The sequence below is a fragment of the Palaemon carinicauda genome, chromosome 38 (genome assembly GCF_036898095.1).
Source record: "Palaemon carinicauda isolate YSFRI2023 chromosome 38, ASM3689809v2, whole genome shotgun sequence".
NCBI lineage: Eukaryota > Metazoa > Arthropoda > Malacostraca > Decapoda > Palaemonidae > Palaemon > Palaemon carinicauda.
In genome coordinates, this window is record NC_090762.1 from 64,178,987 (window position 1) to 64,200,859 (window position 21,873).

The 21,873-nt window shown below is 41.5% G+C and overlaps 1 protein-coding gene across 5 annotated transcripts in view; it reads right to left on the reverse strand.

The window, feature by feature from the left end:
- Nucleotides 1-8,626: 8,626 nt before the first annotated feature.
- Sply (Sphingosine-1-phosphate lyase) overlaps nt 8,627-21,873 on the reverse strand; it is a 136,064-nt gene continuing 122,817 nt past the window's right edge. For all 5 annotated transcript variants that reach the window (XM_068362317.1, XM_068362313.1, XM_068362316.1 and 2 more), the window contains exons 13-14: nt 13,851-13,971; nt 8,627-8,902 (exon numbers count right to left, since the gene is read on the reverse strand). In XM_068362317.1, coding sequence (XP_068218418.1) covers nt 8,753-8,902; nt 13,851-13,971 — 271 coding nt within the window. In that variant the 3' untranslated portion in view covers nt 8,627-8,752. The remainder of the gene's footprint in view (nt 8,903-13,850; nt 13,972-21,873) is intronic.

The window sequence follows — 21,873 nt, forward strand, 5'->3', positions numbered from 1 at the left end:
ACGTGGTAGGGGGAGCAGGGCTGCACAGAGGGGATGCCCTAAAAGGCAGGGGATGAAGGAAGCATATAGGGGTCCTACTTGTAGGTTAGGTTAGAAAGGCACACTAATTAACCTATCCCCTATATGGTCCCTGAAGGCGAAAACACTTGCATCACAGTCAATAGTATTGTAAAATAATGCCACTATCTTCATAAATTAACCTAGGATCACTGAACAATATCATGCATGAACACTGATATAGGCGCTCTGGCCTAGGGGCTAGACTAGCCAACTGGTATGAGGTCAATTGATGACCGATAACAAGGCGTCAAAACACGATATAAAAGTTCCTAGCTATGAAGACTAAATAACTAATAGTATCGATTAGTTAATGAGGCTGGAAAACACTGTTGAGGCTATCTAAATAAGGCATGCAAAACAACAGCGACGCCATAAAATGGCGGGTCCGGTCGAGGCACAGCTCTGCCACAAAACATCAAATATCTCGAAAAGTAAAAGTTACTTTACGGTCAGAGCTTATTTAAACAATACTGGAACCTTGTACTCAACTTTCCAGAAGAAGGCGAGGCCGAGGGTAGAGACATGGCTAAGATGCAAGTCGATAAGTACGCACAGGGAAAAATCCGGCTAGTAAGGCAAGCTACTAAACGAAGGATGAGGACGGACGTGACGTCATTTAACAATGGCGCCCGTTTGTTTACGTCTCGAGTACCAAAAGTAGCCACGAACGAGATTAGCTGTGGAACGGCTCCCCAGCTATTCTCCGCCCCTACACTTCGAAGTGTTAACTCTATGTAGGGTGTAGATAGCTATGTGGCGCGTTAATACATGCGTCCCCTGTTGATATACGATGTCTTAAAGGGAAACCTTTAGGATACTCGCTCCAGAAGTTAGAATTCTGTGATAACCTGTGGTTAAATTCTCTGGGAATATTTAGTAGTTATATACCCAAGGAAGCTACCAAAAAGGAACCTTCCATCAGGACGCCATGGCTTGAGCCCAAAAAAGTAAATATGAAGAGGTTGGAAAGAAAGATGGAAGAAATGAAGTAGAAAAGCAAGTAGATCAAAAGGCTAAAAATTGAGTGCATAAAGCATACTGGACGCTGCTAAGGCCCTGTAGTAATACGCATAACTTACTTTGAATGTGGAAATGACATCAAACCATGTGAGAATCTTGCAGCCTCGTGAGAATAGTCTCATGTTTCATGATTTAATTTGATTTCAACCAAGGAATACAATATTTCTTAGCTCATTAGGTGTTAGGAGGTAGCTAACAATCTCTCGACAATCTTCTAAAATTAGGGCTCTACTGTGGTAGTCCAATCAGAAATAAGAACAGGCTGGAATCTAGCATATTTACCTTTTTAGCAGTTTTAAAAGGTTCATGCATTTTAACATGATGTGTTAAGGAAGACATATCTGGCTACAGCATCTAGAGCACTCAAAGAATTCCAGAAACGTCTTGGGTGACTGTTTTTTTCTTAAATATTATTTCAAAGGCCATTCATATGGCGTAACTTGATATGAAATTCAACATACATATACAATAGTTTTTATCCTAAAACTTAAGAAGATAGTCTATTTCTAAAGACAAAACAGGGGAACAATATTCAAAACATGACAGAATCAAGGAATTAAAAAATTCTCTTAAGATATACAAGATAGGTCTCTAAAAAACTGAAACACTCTTTCTCAGCCTACTGATTTTTTTAAAAATGAATGAAGAAGAGATAGACTAGCTAAGGTTCTCAAACATTAATTTGAAAAAAAAAGAAAAAAAAAATGAAATCTATATTCTCAAATTTGATGCATGTATGGTATTTAAGAATATGCCAATGAAAAGATGTGGGTGGGTGGATAATTATGATGATACCAAGTTTTAAAGTGTTTAACTTTATCCTTCATAGTTTTCATCATTAACTAATTGTAGCTAAATACCTTTTTATTTATAAGAGAAACATAAAAAACAAGTCTATACTTCTGCTTAGGCAAAAACATTGGTTTCAAGTACAAACTATACAACATAAATAATAATCAGCCAAGTACGCTATCCTGAGGAACATTAAGAGATTACATACTGTGGTAACTATAGCATAAAACAATTAGTCAACAATCATTCAATCAAAATATCAATAAGAAATGATTAACCAACTACCGGTAATTTAAATGTGAGAGCAAGGGTAATATGATTATGTGATTTACATGCAGCAAGCAACACATACAAATAAAGAAGGATTCCCTATCTAAGTTTTCTTCAACATTGCAAGGTAATTTCAACTAGCATACTATTCCATTGTTATGTTATCTACTTTTATGCCAATTTCAACCATATTGATAAAAAACAGTTGAATATGAACATGTAATTGTCACCCTTATGTGACCCTTGGGGTTCTATAAATACCTATGTTGTCTCCAAAGTTACTTGCTTTGGAGCTGTCCTTATAATCAATATCTCCTCTGCTCCCATCACTATTACCAAGGTCAAAAACAGTGTAAAAGACAGGACTAATGATATGAACTTCCTGATCAAAATCTATGAATGTCTATATAACACTTAAACTTGAAAAATATCATAGGCTCCCCGCCAGAACATATTAGAATTTGTAAACAGGATAGTGATGAGTAAAATAGTTTGTAAGGTGGGGGGATGAGAGTGTCACATGTCTCAAAGAATGTTTTAGTCACTAAATGTGCTGGGTACGGGGTTTTCAACTCATTATCCTGTATTAATGCTGAAAAAAAAAAGAGTAAAATACCAATTCTAAGGTAGATCTGGTACAGATACAACAAAAAACTTTCTTATAGATTAAACTAAGGACAGCAAGCTGGATGTTTCAACATTTTGTAAGAAAGGGATGGAGAGCTATTGTGTGTCAGGAAACAGGTGGGAGTAAAAATAATTTCAATTTAAGATTATGCAGGTTTGACTGTGTGAGGTGGAGTTGTAATAATGAGTGCACATGGTCCAGGGGTGTAAAGAAAAAAGCGAACAATAGAATCAAGACACTCAATTTGATCCTGGCTGGGTTTGGAAAATATGTAAGTGTGGTTGCACTAGATAACCCAAATGCAAAGGTAGGGACAGGATAACCATTCATGAAAGCAGAGGCTTGGTTACAAAACAGCTATAGCAATGTAAATACTTGGGATCTACTGTAAATCAGGAGGGAAGATGTGAGACTGAAGTTGAGAATAGGATAAAAGCAGCCAGGCGTAAGTGGAGGGAGGTAACGGGAGAGGTATGAGGTAAAAAAAATGCCAATCAAGTTGAAGGTCAAGAGAAATAAGACCAGTGTTCATGTATGGATCAGAAACATGGGCTCTAAGATGAAAGGAGAAAGCAAAGCTTGAGAACAGAGATGAGAATGCGAAGGTGGATTATGGGAATATCACTGCTTGTAAGATTGGAAAATGATGAAATAAGAATGGCAAGTATAATAAAGATTACGGAAGTGATAATAATGTCACGAATGAGATGGTATGGGTATGTATTGAGGATGGATAGTGGGGAGGGAGTGAGGAGGGCTTGGGAAGAACCTGTAAGGGGGGATTGAGGGAGGCAAAGAATTAGATGGTGAGATAAGGTGAAGGATGATATGTAGAGAAGAGGTTTGGTGGAAAAAAAATGTCTTTGATAAAAGGCGCTTCAGGGAACCAACCCGTAATGTATGAATAATGGTGGGAAAGAAGACAACTCAAATGCTAAAGTAAGTGAAAGGAAAAAAATCCTGTAGGTAAACATGGAGTTCCTGTAGTTAATAAGAATGTAGATTTGAAGCAAACGTAACAATAGATATTTCAAGTTGAGGATGAAAATATGAAAACGTAGCTGTAAATGAATTTGCATGAGTTCGATATGGAGGTGAGAAAAGCATATGAGGACTAAATAAATTAGTTTAAATCCTACAAGTTTTTAAAATAATTTGAAGTTTTCCTTGCTATACAAGTCTGAGACATTTAAATGGGTTACTCCTAATGTCAATTTTCTAGGACCAGAAAACAAAAAAGATAAATGGGTTTAATTATATCTATAATAGGTTACTTAGCAATTCCACTCCTGGGCAGCATTACATGCTACTGTGATGCAAGCTACATTCTACTCCTGGTCATCGTATAGTTAAGAGGTCTCCTCTCTCCTTATTTACAATCACAACTTCACCTCTCCACACTGCATTACCCTTGTAGTGCTTTGTGCTTTTGTTATCATTCGTGCTTATTATGTCTAGTGTCACTAGTGTCATGCGGACCTGCTTTGGCCATGGTGCTCACTTTGTGGCACCTTTATGAGTTGGGTTGAGGTTGATCCACATACTCTTGTTCTTCATGCTGTAGGAAACACTGTTCTGTGGAATCTCCATGTGAGTATCGTAGGGAGTGGCCATCCTCCCAATGAGAGATATCGTTCCTGTTGAAAGAAACAAGCCAAAAGGGATCGTTCTCCTTCTTCGTCTTCTAGTGACACTAAAAAATGTAGGCTACCTTTTCTTTGATGACTTATATCCCCAACCATGCTCCTTTGTTTCTTGAGCCCTCTGAAGCTCCAATTATGGAGGATGGAGGCCAGGAATTAATCATTGATGATAATTTTGTGAATGTGTTATCACCCTATGTAACAAGTGATCACGAGTCACTTTCAGTGCCCGATCTAGTCCCAGTGTGCTAGGTTCCCGATTATTCTGATTTACACATCTCGCCTCCCACTAGCATGCTGATTGGTGAGCCCGTTATAGTGGAGTTTCTGCAGAATGGCTCTTCACTTCTATAGGTTTCACCCGTAATAGCATCAAAAGTTTCCCCTCGTTCATATACACTAACGACACACCAGGAGTATAATGGAACTTGTATCACAGCAGCATGTAATGCTGCCCAATAGTGGAATTGCTAAGTAACCTATTATAGTTAAAATTGAAGCCCATTTTCCTTTTTTTTGTTCTGGTCATAAGTACCCTCCCTCCTGAACCTTATTAAGTACTAAGACTTCTTCATGGCTGGCCTAATGTTCTATGGATTTAATCTCAACTAAGAGGTGAAAATTAAAGAAAGACAAAACCTAATGAGCAGGACAGCAAGAGGGAGAGAGATCATCGGTCACAGCTTTTTCCATTTCCTAGTTTTGGACTGGATTGGATTATGAATTTGGGATATATGAGATTGGATTTACGAATTATGGTTTTAGAGCCGGACAAATGAGACCCGTGAGGCCTTTCACAGTTCAAAAGGAAGAAAACCCGGCTGTTACAATATGAATTAGTTGGACAGTAAGCTTGAAGAAAGGAAGCAAGAATGGAGGTGGAGGAGGATATAATGGATGTGCAGCTATAGGACAAACAAACACTGTAAAGACCATTGAGTAATGGCCATCATGCATCACATGAGGTGACCTGTTGACAATAACCTACTATGTGGCACTTTAATTTCTGCTATGAAAAATGAAATCAGTTACACTTTAAATTTTAGTTCCTAGAGTACAACCTTATGTTGTTTTATAGCCCTACTTAATTTTTTCACCACCTTGAAATTCTTCATACTTAATCATATAGTCCACTTCACTGTAACCTTCCTTTCTTCCATTAGCTGCATTTCTTAGCATGATTCATTTGAGTCCTTTTGATGCCTAACAGCTGTAAACTCAAATTACAGCAGCTATTCACTTGCTCTCACAATGTAAGAGTAAATAACTTTTAAGACATTCCATTGGACAAACTTTTTTCATGAAATCATTTTGCTTCATAGTTTTCCCTTCTGTCCTCAGGTTCTTATCTGCCTTATAATGTGGTCATCAAAGACCACTACAGAAAAATTAATTTACAAATGAGTAACAAGAAAGTTCTGATACATACCATTTTCACGAGGTCTTGCTTCACAAAATTTGTTCATCCTGTTGAATTGGTATTCAGGGTCATAAAAATGCAGGTGTCCAGAAAGCCTTTTGACTCAGTGGTACAGTATATATAAATTATATAACAATACTGTAATTCTGTACTTGCTTTTGATGTAAGTAGGTCAAATCAAATAGTCAAGGAACTCTTTCTGTAGAAGGGGATGGTGTCATTTGAAACCACAGTACCTCCGATTGCATTGTATACTCTACTTTGAAAGACTTCCATTTCTAAACTCTTCTATGGCTGACATAGATGATTTTTTCCTTAGATGTCAAGTTATAAGTTGTACAGCTAATTGAAAGAAGCCCAAAAAGAAACAGAGAGGAAACGAAAAGCTAATGTACCATCTACAAAATAACATTCAAGGAACTCAGTTCTAGAAACTCTAAGATGGGGATCAATACAATTAGTTAAACACAAATTACTAAATGGCAGCCATTAAAAACAATAAAATTGGACTCTTTAAACATTTCACAAGTTTAGAGTAGCACCTGATAGTCAAAAACATAAAACTCATCTGACTTAAAAAAAAAAGCACTTATGAACTTTGAAATTAAATATAAACACTAAAACAGCACTACTTTCACTTTGTTTTAATTCACCATTATCATATAAGAGTCAGCATAGTTGAATATTACAATAATTGCACAGCAGGATTCCCCATTTAATCCTTTTCGTAATAAGGTCATATCATAATATTCAATGTAATTAATTTCACAGCCAGCTTTCCTTTAATGGCAGGGATCTAGCATGTTTAAAAAATCATGAGAATCATAATTCTTTGTTTAAACATATATGGTGGTAGTTCAATAAAAAAAACTATTCCTATGACTCTTGCAATATAAATTTTTAGCGGGATTTGAAGTTTTGAAATTCAGATGAAATAACTTAACAAATTATGTTATGAAATACTCAAATGCTTCACACTGATAGCCTAAAGATATAAAAATGACCAATCGTAACCAATTTCCTGATAAAACGGTGAACAACATTATGAACATTGTTCTAGAAAATATAGTACAGTATAGTATTGGGGGACTGCAAATTTAATTCACTTTTTTATATAAGTAATTTTTAACAGGAATTTAAATGTTACTACATTCTAGTTTCCTCCACCCCACAAAAGGTAAGAGAATTACTTATCAATAAACAATGCTACAATGTAGGGATAGAAGCAAGTCAACATTCTCGTACTAATTTATTTGGAGATGTACTGCAAAAGCCCCTCTGCAAATTATGAACTTTTTCCTAATATAAAACTGAAATCTTTAAGTTTGGGTTACACATTCCAATAGTCTTCAGACACCACCTTAATACTCAAATGGTTAGAGACTGCTTAAATTTAAAGTAAATTTCTTATTGGCCTTTATAAAATTTACACTAGCTCACATTATGCACATAATTTTGAAGAAAAAAAATTTACATCTCATCTTAAAAAAGCAAAATAATTATGGATACAAAAACTTATTCTTTTCATATACAATACTCATATTCAGCAATTTTAAGTAAAGAAATTTTTTATGAAAATTCAAATATAAAGCATAACTTTTAGTGCTATGTTAGGTTTAAATAAAGATATGTGTGCTTTATTCTTCATAAAGGGATCACTAATTTAACCATATATACTGTACTTTATTTTTCATGAGGGGACCAAGAACACACAAACACTTCTGATTGTGATTATTTAGACCTGCACTTAATATTCATACACACACTAAAATTGATGATTTAGTTCAATTACAAAATATAACATGATAATGGACGGACTTCTAAATTTGAATAAGAAGCTATGGTAAATGTATTCTCTGGATAGCAACAAAATATTAAATTGCAAATTATATTCCAGTTAAACTTATACAGTAGTTTGTGCTACAGCAAGGACAACAGAACATTACTTGAGCAGGGTATCTTCTTTGGAAATGGAACTGCTTAGAATTTCACGTGACAAATGTCACTGTTATCAAAAAGGGGACGAATATTATCGCTTGCATAAGCTATATCAGAAAATTCATGCATTTCTTCAATGTTTAGTATGCTTGAATATCCAGTGTACCGTCAATAGTAAATATTTCAAAAGCTACCGAGCTATGAACCTAAAACTCTTATAAGAGAGGCCAAAAATGTTAAATATCATTTTCAAAGGTTGATAGCTGTAATTCTTTGTTAGTAAATAAATTACATATGGCTACCTGAGTTTGAATTTAATTTAATTATATCATGAAAGACACAATAACTATAATAATGTATTACAGACATTTAAATATTTTATATTATAACAGCATTGCTGTTTAAACACGAAAAAAATGTTATCCCCTTCAAGGGAGCAGCCTTAAAAACAAGAAAATCTCTGAACTATATTATTTTCAGTTAAAAAAAAAAAAAAAAAACAATGACCTACTTAACTGCCTAACTTAAACTTCAATTCATAGAATCAACCAAACATGATAAGTACTTTATGGCAAATTGAGTCCTGATAGGCAAAAATTCCTGTGAATACATAAAGTTCCATAAAAAATAATTATATCTGTAACACAAAATCTTCAGTCAGCATTTTACTCAGCATTTCTATGTATATAGACACATTACAACCACAGCCATAATGTTTTGGATTTCTATTTTTCTTACAGATGTACAGTATATACTAATCATTATAAATACAATCTATACAGAGGTTAAAATCCCCATTAAGGATGCTTTTAAGTTCAGTGATTTTATGATGTGGAAGCAAATAAAACACGTCCCTGCAGGTTATTGAAAGCTTGCATTTTTAGGATAAGGTAATTAAAAATTGCATATTGTATTTATCACAAAAGAGATTAAAGTACAGTTCATTAGGCTGGTATTTGGAAATTCAAAACAACAATCCTTTTATTCTTCAGAATTTCCTATGCCATTGCTCACTACAGGATCCGATTTCTTTCCACTTATTGTTGAGTAGACAGCATCAAGATAGACCCAAGCAATCTCACCAATCACTGAACGATCAGGGATGCTTGCCGCCATTCCATACATAGCAGCCTGAGGAAAGAGTAAAACTACTTGAAATTCCTATAATGAAAAATAAGATGAAAAAATATATCAATCCATCCTACCAAGCATGAAATTTTATTTACCAAATGACAAATAGTTCTGATACTTTAACTTGAACAGGAGTTCTTTTAAACATAGACGAGAATCACTTCAGTGTTTATTGTATTGGTTAATTGGCACCCCATTGCCTACTGACTGCACTTAAATATGAATATATCAATTATTTTCATGTTTCTTACTTTTTAATATCCAAAAGAACTTTGGAAATATCTCTAGCAACCAAATAAATGTGAATATTGTTTATAAAAATCCTAATTAAAACAAAAAAAAAGGTAAATTATCTAAGAATAAATAAAATAAAACATACAGGTACAGTATGTAGTACAGTAGTAAGTTGACCAGGGCACCAGCCACCCATTGAGACACAACTGCTAGAGAGTTATTGGATCTTTTGACTGGCAGTACAGTAATGCATTGGATCCTTTTCTCTGGTTACGGCTCATTTTTATTTGCCTACACACACCGAATAGTATGGCCTATTCTTTGCACATTCCAATCTTTCCTGATACACCTTACAACACTGAAATTACCAAACAATTCTTTGTTCAAGGGGCTAATTACTGTATTGTGATAGTTAAGTGGCTCCTTTCCGCTTGGTAAGGGTAGAGGAGACTCTTTAGCTGCGGTAAGCGGCTCTTCTAGGAGAAGGAAACTCCAAAATCAAACCATTGTTCTCTAGTCTTGGGTAGTGCCATAGTCTCTGTACCATGGTCTTTCACTGTCTTGGGTTAGAGTTCTCTTGCTTGAAGGTACACTCGAGCACACTATCCTATCTTATTTTTTTTCTCTTCTCTTGTTTTTTTTAAAAGGGTATGTTGGGCAGGATTAATAGAAGGGCCATGGATGCCTGGTGGTTCATCAAGAGGTTGTCTTTTCCTTATCTGATTCTATTTCTTCTCAAAACCATTCTTACTGTCCTCCCTTCAGTTGAAGTGGCTATCCTGGAGAGTATTTAGCCTTGCATGGTGTATCAGCTCCTCCATGTTGACCAGTTTTTCCTACTTTTTATCTAGTCTATGGGTTTGATCAATCACTTTATTTATATTACCTTAAAACACATTTTTTTGGTTATAATTCTTGTTAATTTAGTTGGTAAGTATGATGCATCTTTTATTACCATTAATTCTTATGCTCTCTGGAGACATTGAGCACAATCCGGAAACAGTAGGTCCTAGATTTCTTCAATGTCGTCTACTGTATTGCAATATTCGAGGTCTTCAAGCAAATATCTAAGACCTTACAGTTGCGTTTACACAGTATGATGTTATTTTGTGCTTAAAAACTTTGGTTTCTAATATAAGGTACTCATCTGAGCTCCTTATAACTGGTTTTAAGAAGCCAATAATGTTGAAACGTGATGCCATAACTAGGGCCAGGGGAATGGCCGCGTATGTTAGGACTGAGTACCCTGCTTCTCAAAAGTCCTGCTTTGAATGTGGATGTCATGAGATTCAGGTAATAAAAGTCTGTGGTAGGCATAACAACTTCTATTTGCATTCAATCTACCAGAACCCAGACATAGATGATTCTATCTTCCATTATCTTTTTACCATTATGACTAAGATACAAGAAGATGATAGAGAGAGGTCTCTTTTGCCTTTGTTGGTGATTTCATTGCTCACCATATGGAGGGGTTAAGTTCAATCTCTCCTACCGATCGCCATAGCTTACGAGCTTTAGACTTTGCCTCTGAATCAGGCTGTGAGCTGCTTGGACTTCGTATACACTGACTCCCCTGGCGTTATAACAAGTAAGGTTGGTTCTCCAGTCGGGACATCTGATCATGCCTTGATTTCATTAGTAGTGAAGCCTGAACAGCCTGTCCCTGATGTATCATACTCTTGTAAGATTTATATGAAATTGAATGTGTTTGAGATGGAATGTCTAAGGAGTATGGCTGGTGTATCTCGAGTAGATAGGGTTAGGAATGAAATAGTGAGGGTGAGAACGGGTGTGAGAAATGAGTTAGCAGCTCGAGTGGATATGAATGTGTTGAGGTGGTTTGGCCATGTTGAGAGAATGGAAAATGGCTGTCTTCTAAAGAAGGTGATGAATGCAAGAGTTGATGGGAGAAGTATAAGAGGAAGGCCAAGGTTTGGGTGGATGGATAGAGTGAAGGAAGCTCTGGGTGATAGGAGGATAGATGTGAGAGAGTCAAGAGAGCGTGCTAGAAATAGGAATGAATGACGAGCGATTGTGATGCAGTTCCGGTAGGCCCTGCTGCTTCCTCCGGTGCCTTGGATGACCGCAGAGGTAGCAGCAGTAGGGGATTCAGTGGGCTGTGGCACCCCTAGCAGTACCAGCCGAACTCGGTTGAGTCCCTTGTCAGGCTGGGAGGAACGTAGAGAGGGGAGGTTCCCTTTTCTGTTTCATTTGTTTGATGTCGGCTAATCCAAAAAATTGGGGGAAGTGCCTTGGAATGTATATATTATTAGCCATGGGACGTCCAGAAAGGTTCACATAGGTCGTGCTCTTGAGTACATAGATGACGTTTGCTTGAGTCATTTCAGGAACATTTTAAGAAGCAGGAAGAAACACGCTTCCTTGGATAGTTATTTATTAAAGAGGCCTTCGATACTAGTAGGCCACGAGGAAGCTGAAAGTGATTCCCCCCCCCCCCCAAAAAGTGGAAGTGATGAAGAAAATTATTAAATTTAGAAAATACAAAAGTAAAAAGAAAATGCAAAATTAGAAAAAGGCCAAAAAAATTAATTCTAATTTTATCGCATAGTTGTGTTAATATTTTCTGCCATTTGTTAATGTGTTTTGTAAATGTTTTGTTAATGTTTTCTCCCACGTGTTAATGTTTTCTCTCACTTGTTAATGTTTTCTGCCGTTTGTAATCCACCTCTGTCACTTCGCTTTCGGACATCGCCTCACTTCAATGGTAAAGTTCCATACTTTTGTTACTGTATTTTCTATTTATTATTGCATTATTGTACTGTCTGTTCTAATTATACTTTTCATTTACAGGTTATTAATGGTTAGGTTATTAGTGAATGATCCAAATGGTTGTATTTATTGTGTTTAGTACAGTTTAGTCTTATTGTAAAAATTTAATGTGGTGGTTTGTAGGGCGTAGAACAAATTAGGCTATTTCCACATAAAAGGCGACTCATAACGCAAAAAAATCACGGTGCGAAAGCCACTATAGAACCAGTTAATTTTGTATTGCGAGTCATTACTGTACACAGAAAGTTAAAAATCAAGACTGAATTTTAAATTGCACAGCTAGATTAGTTAGGAGCACTAAATTTCATAAATAAAACACATTACAAAAGAGAAAGAGAGGGTAGCATAACAATTAAGCTAGAATCCTTTCAGTTCATAAAATCAAGAAAAATATTTCAGAATGTGCATGCACTTGTTACAAATTGCTAAAATATAAAAAGCATTTCATAACTTGCTATACTTGCAGTGCTATTTCAGTTTTGAATTTCATTATTTCTTGTTGATGTCACCCTTTCAAGTATTAGATACAGAAATCAATACTGTATTAATTAAAGGTGACTTTAAAATAATCTAAAGTCAATGTATACTTTATAAGCCAATGAAATATTAAAACAATAATTCATATTTACATACAGTGGAAAGCTCTATATGTTTTCTTGTGTCCTCTCACACACACAGGTTTTCTGATCAGCTGATCCTCACCGACAGTGCGCAAGCTTCGGTTCAGTACAATACCAAGCAAGTGCCAAGAAACCTTCCCTGCCTGAGTTGGTTCTTAGTATCACACCATCTATCTCACACTTACCTGGGAGAGATTGGACAGAATCTAATGTGACTCTTATCAATTAGTCTGGACTTATATGACCACTTCTTTTTCTTAGAAGCAGCAACGTCTAAAAAATCAGACGAAGACAAGGAAGAGGAGCTTCTTCTTCTTGCCAGTCTACTTTCAGGTTGAAGTCTTGGGAGACCAATGATGATGCTCCCTCTGAGGAAGAGACCACAGGGGCCTCTTCAACAGCAGATGAGACCACACCAGCAGGGAGCTATACCCTCCAGAACCTTGGCAGGTGTAGCAGAAGAGATAGTCACAGCAGAGGAAGATTCAGAAGTCATGGTAGCAGCAAATACTTTCAGCAGATTTCCCACTAACTAAGCACCAGTGATGCTCAAGGAAGGCCACAACTTCCTTAGGGTCAAGGTTGTCATTGGTAATCTGTAAATCCACATGAGATCCTTGAAGAAAACGCAGAGGATTTTCACCATTACTTGGGTAAGGTGAAATTTCTTTCTCTGACAATCTACCAAAAGCTGAGCTGAGATTTTCCCCCTCCCACAGACCTAGAGGGGACACACAAGCAAGAATCACCAGAAGAAAAGAAGGCCCTATAAAGTTTCTTCAGCATCAGTTTTGGTGTAGTCAAAGCCGATTCTAAAAGTGTCCTTCTTAGCCCACTTCTTCTTGGTGAACTCCACCCACTGCAGAGGAGGCCATGACTTGCCCTTTTCACGAGGGGATGACTATGAACAATCATTCTCCTTAAAAAAACACATAAGGTTATGGGAATCAAGAGCAGGTTTTGTATATAAACTTATCACACTTTTTACCCATTTTACTCAGATACAACCACATGTCTTTGTACTTATTTATTCTGGAAAGGGTAAGAAAGCAAATCAAAACAGCCATAAAAATATGAGAGACTGCAAGTACATTCGCACTGCTTGCAGGACAAGTCAAAAGTACTCACCACGCTTACAGACAGATGGGCGGAGATTCTCTGTCCCCTGTCATTAGTGGTAACTACTGCCCCTTATTATATTCTAATGGCTGTCCAACTTCACAGTCATTCTCCTATTATAGGACATGGTTCGTTTGTGCAGAAACAACTTAGAATAAAAAAAAAAATAGAAGTTTATAACTTACACTTTCGCCCTCCACCTTTGGAGGATTCTTGATCAACTCTTCAGTAATTTCCTTAATGTCACTGATAAGTTTATCAGCAACGGCAGGCTCAGTATGCAAAACTGTGACTGCTATGTGAACACTGAAAATGAAAAAAAAATAATTATAGAAATTCAGAAGGTTCTTTTATAAGCCATAACAAAAAACAGTAACTTTTACTAGCCTAACTTACAACAGAAAATTAACATTGTAATGTTACATAACATGACTGCGAGAACAAAAATGACTTTTCACAACAAATCCTCAACCTTCTCTGTGTTTCTTGATGCCATCTGCATTCATGTCTGTGAAGTGTTATCCAAAAACCTTCCTAGCAACTTTCCAGATATTTCTAACCTCTACATTAAGAGTGGGGAAGGCATCAAAGTTATTGACTACCTGATTCTACAATGCTTGTCAAGAAGCACTGTTTGCATAGGGCCTCTATCCCCTATGCAATATATAGATGACATTCATTTAGTGATATGTCATGATGTAAACTGGGTAATGTAATATTTTATTTGTGTAGTATTTTGTTATGTTCAAATTATTGATTAGTATTTATTTATGTGTTATTTTATAGAGTAGAAATCAGTTAATTCATGCTTAGAGTAATTCTCCTTTCTGTGAATATTCTAAAGATGGGTTGAAACCATCGGAATACAGTTACAAATAGTCATAATGACAGTGAGGCCAAAAATAAAAAATTTTAAGTAATTTTTATTTTTCCTAACATACTTACCGAGAACTACTTTCTTTGGAGTCACTTGTGATCTCCTCTCTATCGACCAAGGTTTTCGCGCCGTTACCCCCCTACTCCGTTCTCTACATAGGCCTACCCCCGCCGCCAAGGAATGCGCCCCGAGGGCAGGATCAGGGCAGGTCACTGCCTCTCTGGGTCATTCTCCTCATTAAGTTCATTGTATTAGCCCAACCTGGCAAAGGAAGGATGGCACTCGGGGACGGAAGGGAGGGCCATTACCCGAAAGTAGTTCTCGGTAAGTATGTTAGGAAAAATAAAAATTACTTAAAATTTTTGATTTGTTCCAACACAAATACTTACCTCGAACTACTTTCTTTGGAGACTTATACTTTAGGAGGCGGGAGTGCTATTCTGACACTTGACTTGGCACGTAGGGCCTAGAGGGCTATGGAATGCGGGGGCCTATCAGAGTGCGGGAGTGAGGGTAACTGCGCAACCTTACGCTATTATCTAAGACTCACCTCTTAAAAAATTCTTCTGACGATTTCCTCCGAAGTGTAGTCGCGAAGAATGTGTTCATCGTTGGGGACAGCCTCTGGCCTTACCGCTACACAGCTTGGAGGGCGGCAATGACTGTCCCAATGGAGAACCCGTCCAAGGATTTCCTTGAATAATCCTTGAGGTAGTGGGCAGTAAAGGTTGACTGGTGCGACCAAGTGCCTGCCTGTAGGATCTGCCCCACCGCCATGTTTCTCTCAAAGGCCAAGGAGGTGCTCAGACCCCTGATGTCATGGGGCCGGGGAGTGCCTGGCACTGCCATTTTATCCTCTTCATAGGTTCTAGCGATGACTTGTCTCAGCCAGAAGGAAATGGTGTTCTTGGAAACTTGCTTCCTATTAACACCTGTGGAAACGAAGAGGTTTTTGATACCTGGTCGGAGATGAGCTGTCCTTTCCATGTATTTCCTGAGCGTCCGTACTGGGCATAACTTCAAATCTTCCGTAATGCCCGTCTTGGGAATGGCAGGAATTGAGAAACCTTCAAACCTCGGGTCCCAGACTGCTGGGTTCTGAGTCTTAGCCACAAAGGAGGGCACGAACCTGAAGGATACTTCTTTCTACCCTTTGGAGTGAGAAACGTCGTAAGACAGACCATGGATCTCGCCCACTCTCTTAGCGGAAGCTAAGGCTAGCAAGAAAACGGTCTTGAGGGTGAGATCCTTGTCTCCGATATCTTTCAGGGGTTCAAAGGGGGGACGACTTAGCATCTTCAAGACCTTGGCTAAGTCCCACCTGGGCACTCTACTTGCTTGAGGGGGGCAGGATTGCTCGAAACTCCTGATCAGCATCGCTATGTGTCTTGAGGCCCCCAGGTCGATGCCCTTCAGGAGGAAGACTTGGCCTAAGGCGGCTCGAACTCCTTTAATGGCTGGAATTGACATTCCCACTTTATCTCTAAGATACACCAGAAAATCTGCTATGTCCGGGACCGAAGCTTTAAGAGGTCTAATATGTTTCTCCGAGCACCACTTCGTGAAGGAGGCCCACTTCGCCTGGTATACCGCGGTCGAGGATCTCCTCAGGTATAGGGACATTCTCTTAGCTGTGGTGGTGGAGTACCCCTCCTTCTTCAGGAGCCGCTCGGTAGTCTCCAGGCGTGAAGGCGAAGAGAGAGAGGGTTGTCGTGGAGCTTGAAGAAGTGCGGTTGGTGCAGGAGGTCTGACCTGGCGGGCAGAGGCCAAGGTGGTTGGCTTGCTAGGTCCTTTAGGTCTGCGAACCACTCTCTCTCCGGCCACCAGGGCGCTACCAAAGTCATCTTTAGGTTTCGGGCGGCCCTTACTCTGTTGAGCACCTGTCTTATCAACGTGAAGGGGGGGAAAGCGTACACATCCAGGTTGTCCCACTTGTGCTGGAAGGCGTCTTCTAGGGCTGCATTTTGGTCTGGGACCAGGGAGCAATAGACCGGAAGTTGGGCATTGAGCTTTGTTGCAAAGAGGTCCATCACCGGGGAGCCCCAACGTTGAATGATGAGTCTGGCTACTTCTGGGTGTAGAGACCACTCTGTCCCCACTATTTGACCCATTCTGCTGAGGCCGTCGGCCAGAACGTTCTTCTTCCCGGGGATGAACCTTGCCAGCAGCACCACTTGCTGTTCGTCTGCCCAATTCAGGATGATTATGGCGAGGTCGCACAGCTCCTTCGATCTCATGCCCCCTTGCTTCTTTATGTAGGCTACTACCGTGGCATTGTCGCACATTAACGCCACGGTGTTTCCCTTTAGACGACTTGCAAAGTGAAGACACGCCTTCTGAACTGCTCTTAGTTCTAGGACATTGATGTGTAGACGCTTTTCGCTTTCCGACCAGGTACCCCGTGCCGTCTCTTCAGATTGATTACGATCCCCAGATTCCTGCAAAACTGGAGGAGGTTTCTCCCTTGTTCCTCCAAGAGGGCCCTTGAGGTGGAAAGGAGCAACCAGTCGTCCAGGTACCTGATGAGGCGGATACCCCGTTCGTGAGCCCACACGGAGACCGTCGCGAAGACCCTCGTGAACACTTGAGGGGCCGTCGACAGGCCGAAGCAAAGGGTCTTGAACTGCAGGATCTGGGGACCCCATTTTACCCGGAGGAACTTCCGACTCGACGGGTGGACAGGGATCTGGAAGTATGCGTCCTTGAGGTCGACAGTCATCATATAATCTTTCTCCCTCAAGGACAGCAGGACGGATTTTGGGGTGTCCATCTTGAAGTCCGTCTTCTTGACGAACTTGTTGAGGGCCGACAGGTCTATCACGGGTCTCCACACCCCCGTTGCTTTCTCTACCAGAAACAGGCGGCTGTAGAAGCCTGGGCCTGGGAGAAGGACCTCTTCCATGGCACCCTTCTCCAACATGGAGGAAATCTCCTCTTGAAGGGCGGCCCTCTTCATCGGGTCCCTGGGGGCCAACCATTCTGTCTGGCTGGCTGGAATAAGAGGGGGGGGATCTGCTAGGAAGGGAAGCCTGTAGCCCTCCTTCAGGACGGACACTGTCCAAGGATCCGCTCCTTGTGCCTTCCATGCTTGCCAATGTGGTCCGAGGCATCCCCCAACCCGAGGCTTGGGCGGGAGTAGGGGGCCTCTCCCTCTACCTTCTTCTAGAGGGGCGGCCTGACCTGCCTCTCCTAGAGGCGGAGTAACCCGACCTGAAGGAGCTAGACGAAGCTGGTGCTCCTCTGCGGGAGGGTTGAGGAGTTGTTGCCCAGGAGGAAGAGGGGGCTTCTCTCCTCGAAGTGCTGGGGGCGGCCTGAGATGTCACGGCGCTATCTGAGGCGGCCCTCCTGTAGGGAGGTCTCTTGGACGACGCAGGTCTGGGGACGTTGGCCTCCTTCCTCTTTGACACTTTCTCCATCAGGCTCTCCAGTTCTTTCAACGGGAACAGCGACTCACCCCACAAGGGAAGGCTACGTACGGCCCGGGCCTCTCTATCTGGGATCCTCCTAGATACCTTGGCCAGGACCGTGTCTCGTTTACGGAGGACCCAATTGGCCGTAAGGGCGAGCGCCTGATACGAGAGGAACTTAAGTGTCTTCCCCCCGGAGGTGAGAAGGTCCGTCAGGAGGCTTTGCTGCTCAGGATCTTCGGGGTCGACGGAGGCTTGGACGTTTACTAACGTGGAATCCCACCAGTCCAGCCATGAGGAGACGTTGATCAGGTCCCGCGACATCTCCTCCATCATGGCGGCCTCCGTAGGAGAGAAGCAAACTGGGGCTGAAGAAGCCCTTTCGTCTGAGCCGCCCTGACCTAGGACGTCCAAGGCCGGGTCCACTCTACAGGGGCCTGGTCGACGCCCTTCCGGAATATACACTTTACCCTGCGATTTGAGGCTCTGGAGCAGTTTCGAGGCACTCTGGGACTTGGGGGCCTCTGCATTGCTGGCCACCAAGTTGTCTATGTACTCCTGCCCTAGTACCAGGTCTGGGGCAAGAGGAAGGGCCAGGGAAGACTTCGGAAGGGCGGCGTGATGAGTAATCCTCAGGAGGCTTGACCTCCAGGAATCACCCCTCGGAGCCGAGGGTTCCGTAATCCCATGCTGCCTTCTGATGAGTCCCACTACTCTTCTATAGGCGGAGTCCTCCGACGGGGAAGCTTCTCCTCCGTCAGCCGAGGCTTCGGCCTGGAGTGGGGGCGCTGGGTTGCTGGCCAGGCAGACCGGCCGTCCAGCTCTTGGGTCCAGGGGGGCAGTCCTGTACCGGTAGTGAGCTCCATAAGTGGGTGGATCCTGGGGCAAAGCGGGTACCGCCGGCTCAGTGAGGGCTCTCGGTTGCCCTAAGGCTCTGGAAGCGGAGGTCACGGTCCCGGTGGGCTGACCCGACAACGGGAACCGTTCCTTTCTACTCAATGGCCGCACCAGCTGGGCTGGTTCGGCCAGGCTGCCTGCTAAGAAGCGCGTTTCCCCCCGCTGGGCGGGGTGAACCGGAGGCCTCGAGGACTTATGCCTCTTCGAGAGGTCTTTTCTGCGTGCCAGATCGCGCGGTTCTAGGCTGTGCATAGAGGACGGCAGCCTAGTCGCATGTTCGCTGGACCGATGGTCTGGTGAATGAAGTGTCTTGGACTCCCCCGAAGGCACGTAGACCCAGGCGCCTCCGGGAGAAACACTTCTCTTATACTTACGAGACTGGGAGCAGGAGCGCTTTCTGCTAACTCGCGACCTTGACCTAGAGCGGGAATGCTCGCTCTCGAACAGCTCCCTTCGCTTGCGACGCTTCACCCTGACCTCCTCTTCGGAAGACGAATCCACTTCCGACGAGTCTGACGACGCCACGTTTCTCGCGTAACGGCTGTTTGCGTGGTCCGCGGGGGATTTCTTCCGACGCTGGGTGCCCGAGATCGAGGGCTGGAGAAAATCATCGGGAACCGCCGTGGGGATCGTCGGAAAAGAGTCTAACCGTTCCATGCTAAGGAGCCAGGGGTCCAGGGTCACGTCCATTCTCAGCGGCGACCTCCCTTGCGTCTTCGGTAGCTTCCATCCGAAGGCATCGCTACTCGGACGGCGAACTTTAGTTTGGTTGTCCCCTGGCGGGGGAGAGCCCGACGCACCAGCCCACGAGGGTGGCGGGGACTCTGAGACTACAACACTGCCCCATAAGGGGTCCTCAGAGGACGCGTGGCCCCCCATCACAAGGCCTGACTCACCCGAAGCACTACCGGGCCCTTCGTTAGACCTAGAGGGGCCCGCCCTTGGTTCTTCCCTCGCACTGGGTTCCCTGGGAAGAACGCCTTGACCTTCCACAACACTAGAGACTTCTTGCCCTCTCCTCTGCGAAGGAGACGGAGAAGCCGAGGCTTCGTCGGACCGATCACTGGCCGACGGTAACGAAGATACGACACTAATCTTCCTGGGGGAACGCTTCGATGATTTCTTCTTTTTAGTACCGTAGCGTACCCACTGAATATCGTCCCAACCTACGCACTCCGGACACGTGTCCGCGGAGGAGCAAACTTTCCCCCTACACGAGGAACAAAGGGAGTGAGGATCTACCTCTGGCTTTGAGAGGAAAGCCCCACACGACTTTCCAGCTCTAGACCCAGGGCAACGGCGAGCGTGATCCATCGTTCGCACACGAATGGCACAACACTAAGGGAGCTATAAGTACACTGGGGACACACACAGGGTGAACGCACGGTAACACTTGAGAAGAACAGCTCGCGACCAAGGAACTTAATGAGGAGAATGACCCAGAGAGGCAGTGACCTGCCCTGATCCTGCCCTCGGGGCGCATTCCTTGGCGGCGGGGGTAGGCCTATGTAGAGAACGGAGTAGGGGGGTAACGGCGCGAAAACCTTGGTCGATAGAGAGGAGATCACAAGTGACTCCAAAGAAAGTAGTTCGAGGTAAGTATTTGTGTTGGAACAACTATGTATTTCGGTAGACTTCTAGAACACTAGTATATATTTGAGAGAGTATTAAGAATTGTAGAAGTTACCAGAATGTGCAATACTAGTTGGATTGTGTACAGTATACAGCATAAACTGAAGAAACCAGTTCTCTGAGAGTCAATAGGAAACTAGTTCTCAAGCTATGTACAAAGTGTCTAGTGATTATTTAAAGCATTTCAGTCTTATAAACTGTTGTTCACTTGAATACACTCATTAGATAATCTTTGGATATTGGAGAAGTTACAAAAGATTTTGTAATGCATGAACAGACGTACCTACGCTAAAATAGTTCTAACCTCTTTCAGGCCATGTCCTTACTGATTTGAAAGAGGTTCTACTTAAAACAAAGTTACCAGGTGCACCTGTAGTGAGGAAGGTGCAAAAACCTGGTAGCTCACCACCTATTAATAAAAAAAGAGAGAGACCTCCATCTCTCGCCCCCTTCCATAAGAAACAAAGTTATGACATCAAATAAATTTGATATTTTGTCTATCAATGTTTCTGATCAACCGGAAGATAACTTGAATAAATCAGAAATTCAAGTTGAGGTCCACCATCCATCTCAACAATTAGATCAAAAGGACACACAAAAAAAGACAAATATAAAATCCAATATATCAAGACCCTCTAAAGAAACCTCAAGGAAACAGTGTTAGATAAAAAATTGCCAATGGGAAGACTTCATCCAAGAGGTCTTCCAGAAAATAAACCATAGTTTTTTCCTCAATTCTGCAATGGAATTGTCAGGGTTAAATGGCCAAACATGAAGAATTCAAGCTCCTCATTCATGAGAGCAAACTTGTTTATAATACTCATTGTCCTCGCGAATATATTAGCTATAGGACACAATATGATCACCGAGTAGGGAGCTATGGCGGAAGTCTCATATACGTTTGTCGTGATGTTCCTCAAATATCTTTGTCTATTCGTACACCTCTACAGGCAGTTGTTGTACAGATTGATAAAGTAAGAAAATATACAATTTGCTTTCTGTTCTTGCATCCAAATAGTAACATTTTGTATGATAATTTAGTAGAGGTGATTCAACAACTCCCTCAACCTTTTCTCTTACTTGGGGATTTGAATGGTAGACATCCTTTATGGGGTGATGTTTTAGCAAACACGAGGGGCAATATTATATCATCAATTTTGAAGAATGAAGATGTAGGATTCCCTAATAAAGGAGAGCCCACACAATTTCATGTTCAGAAAGGTACCCTGTCATACATTGACCTTTCAATTGCAAGCTCCAACTGCCTTCTTGATTTTGAATGGAGAACCTTAGACAATTGATCATGCTCCAATTATTATAAATACAAAGAGTAATCTATCTCAGCAGAGACTGCCACGATGGAACCTTGACAAGGCAGACTGGGATAAATTATAG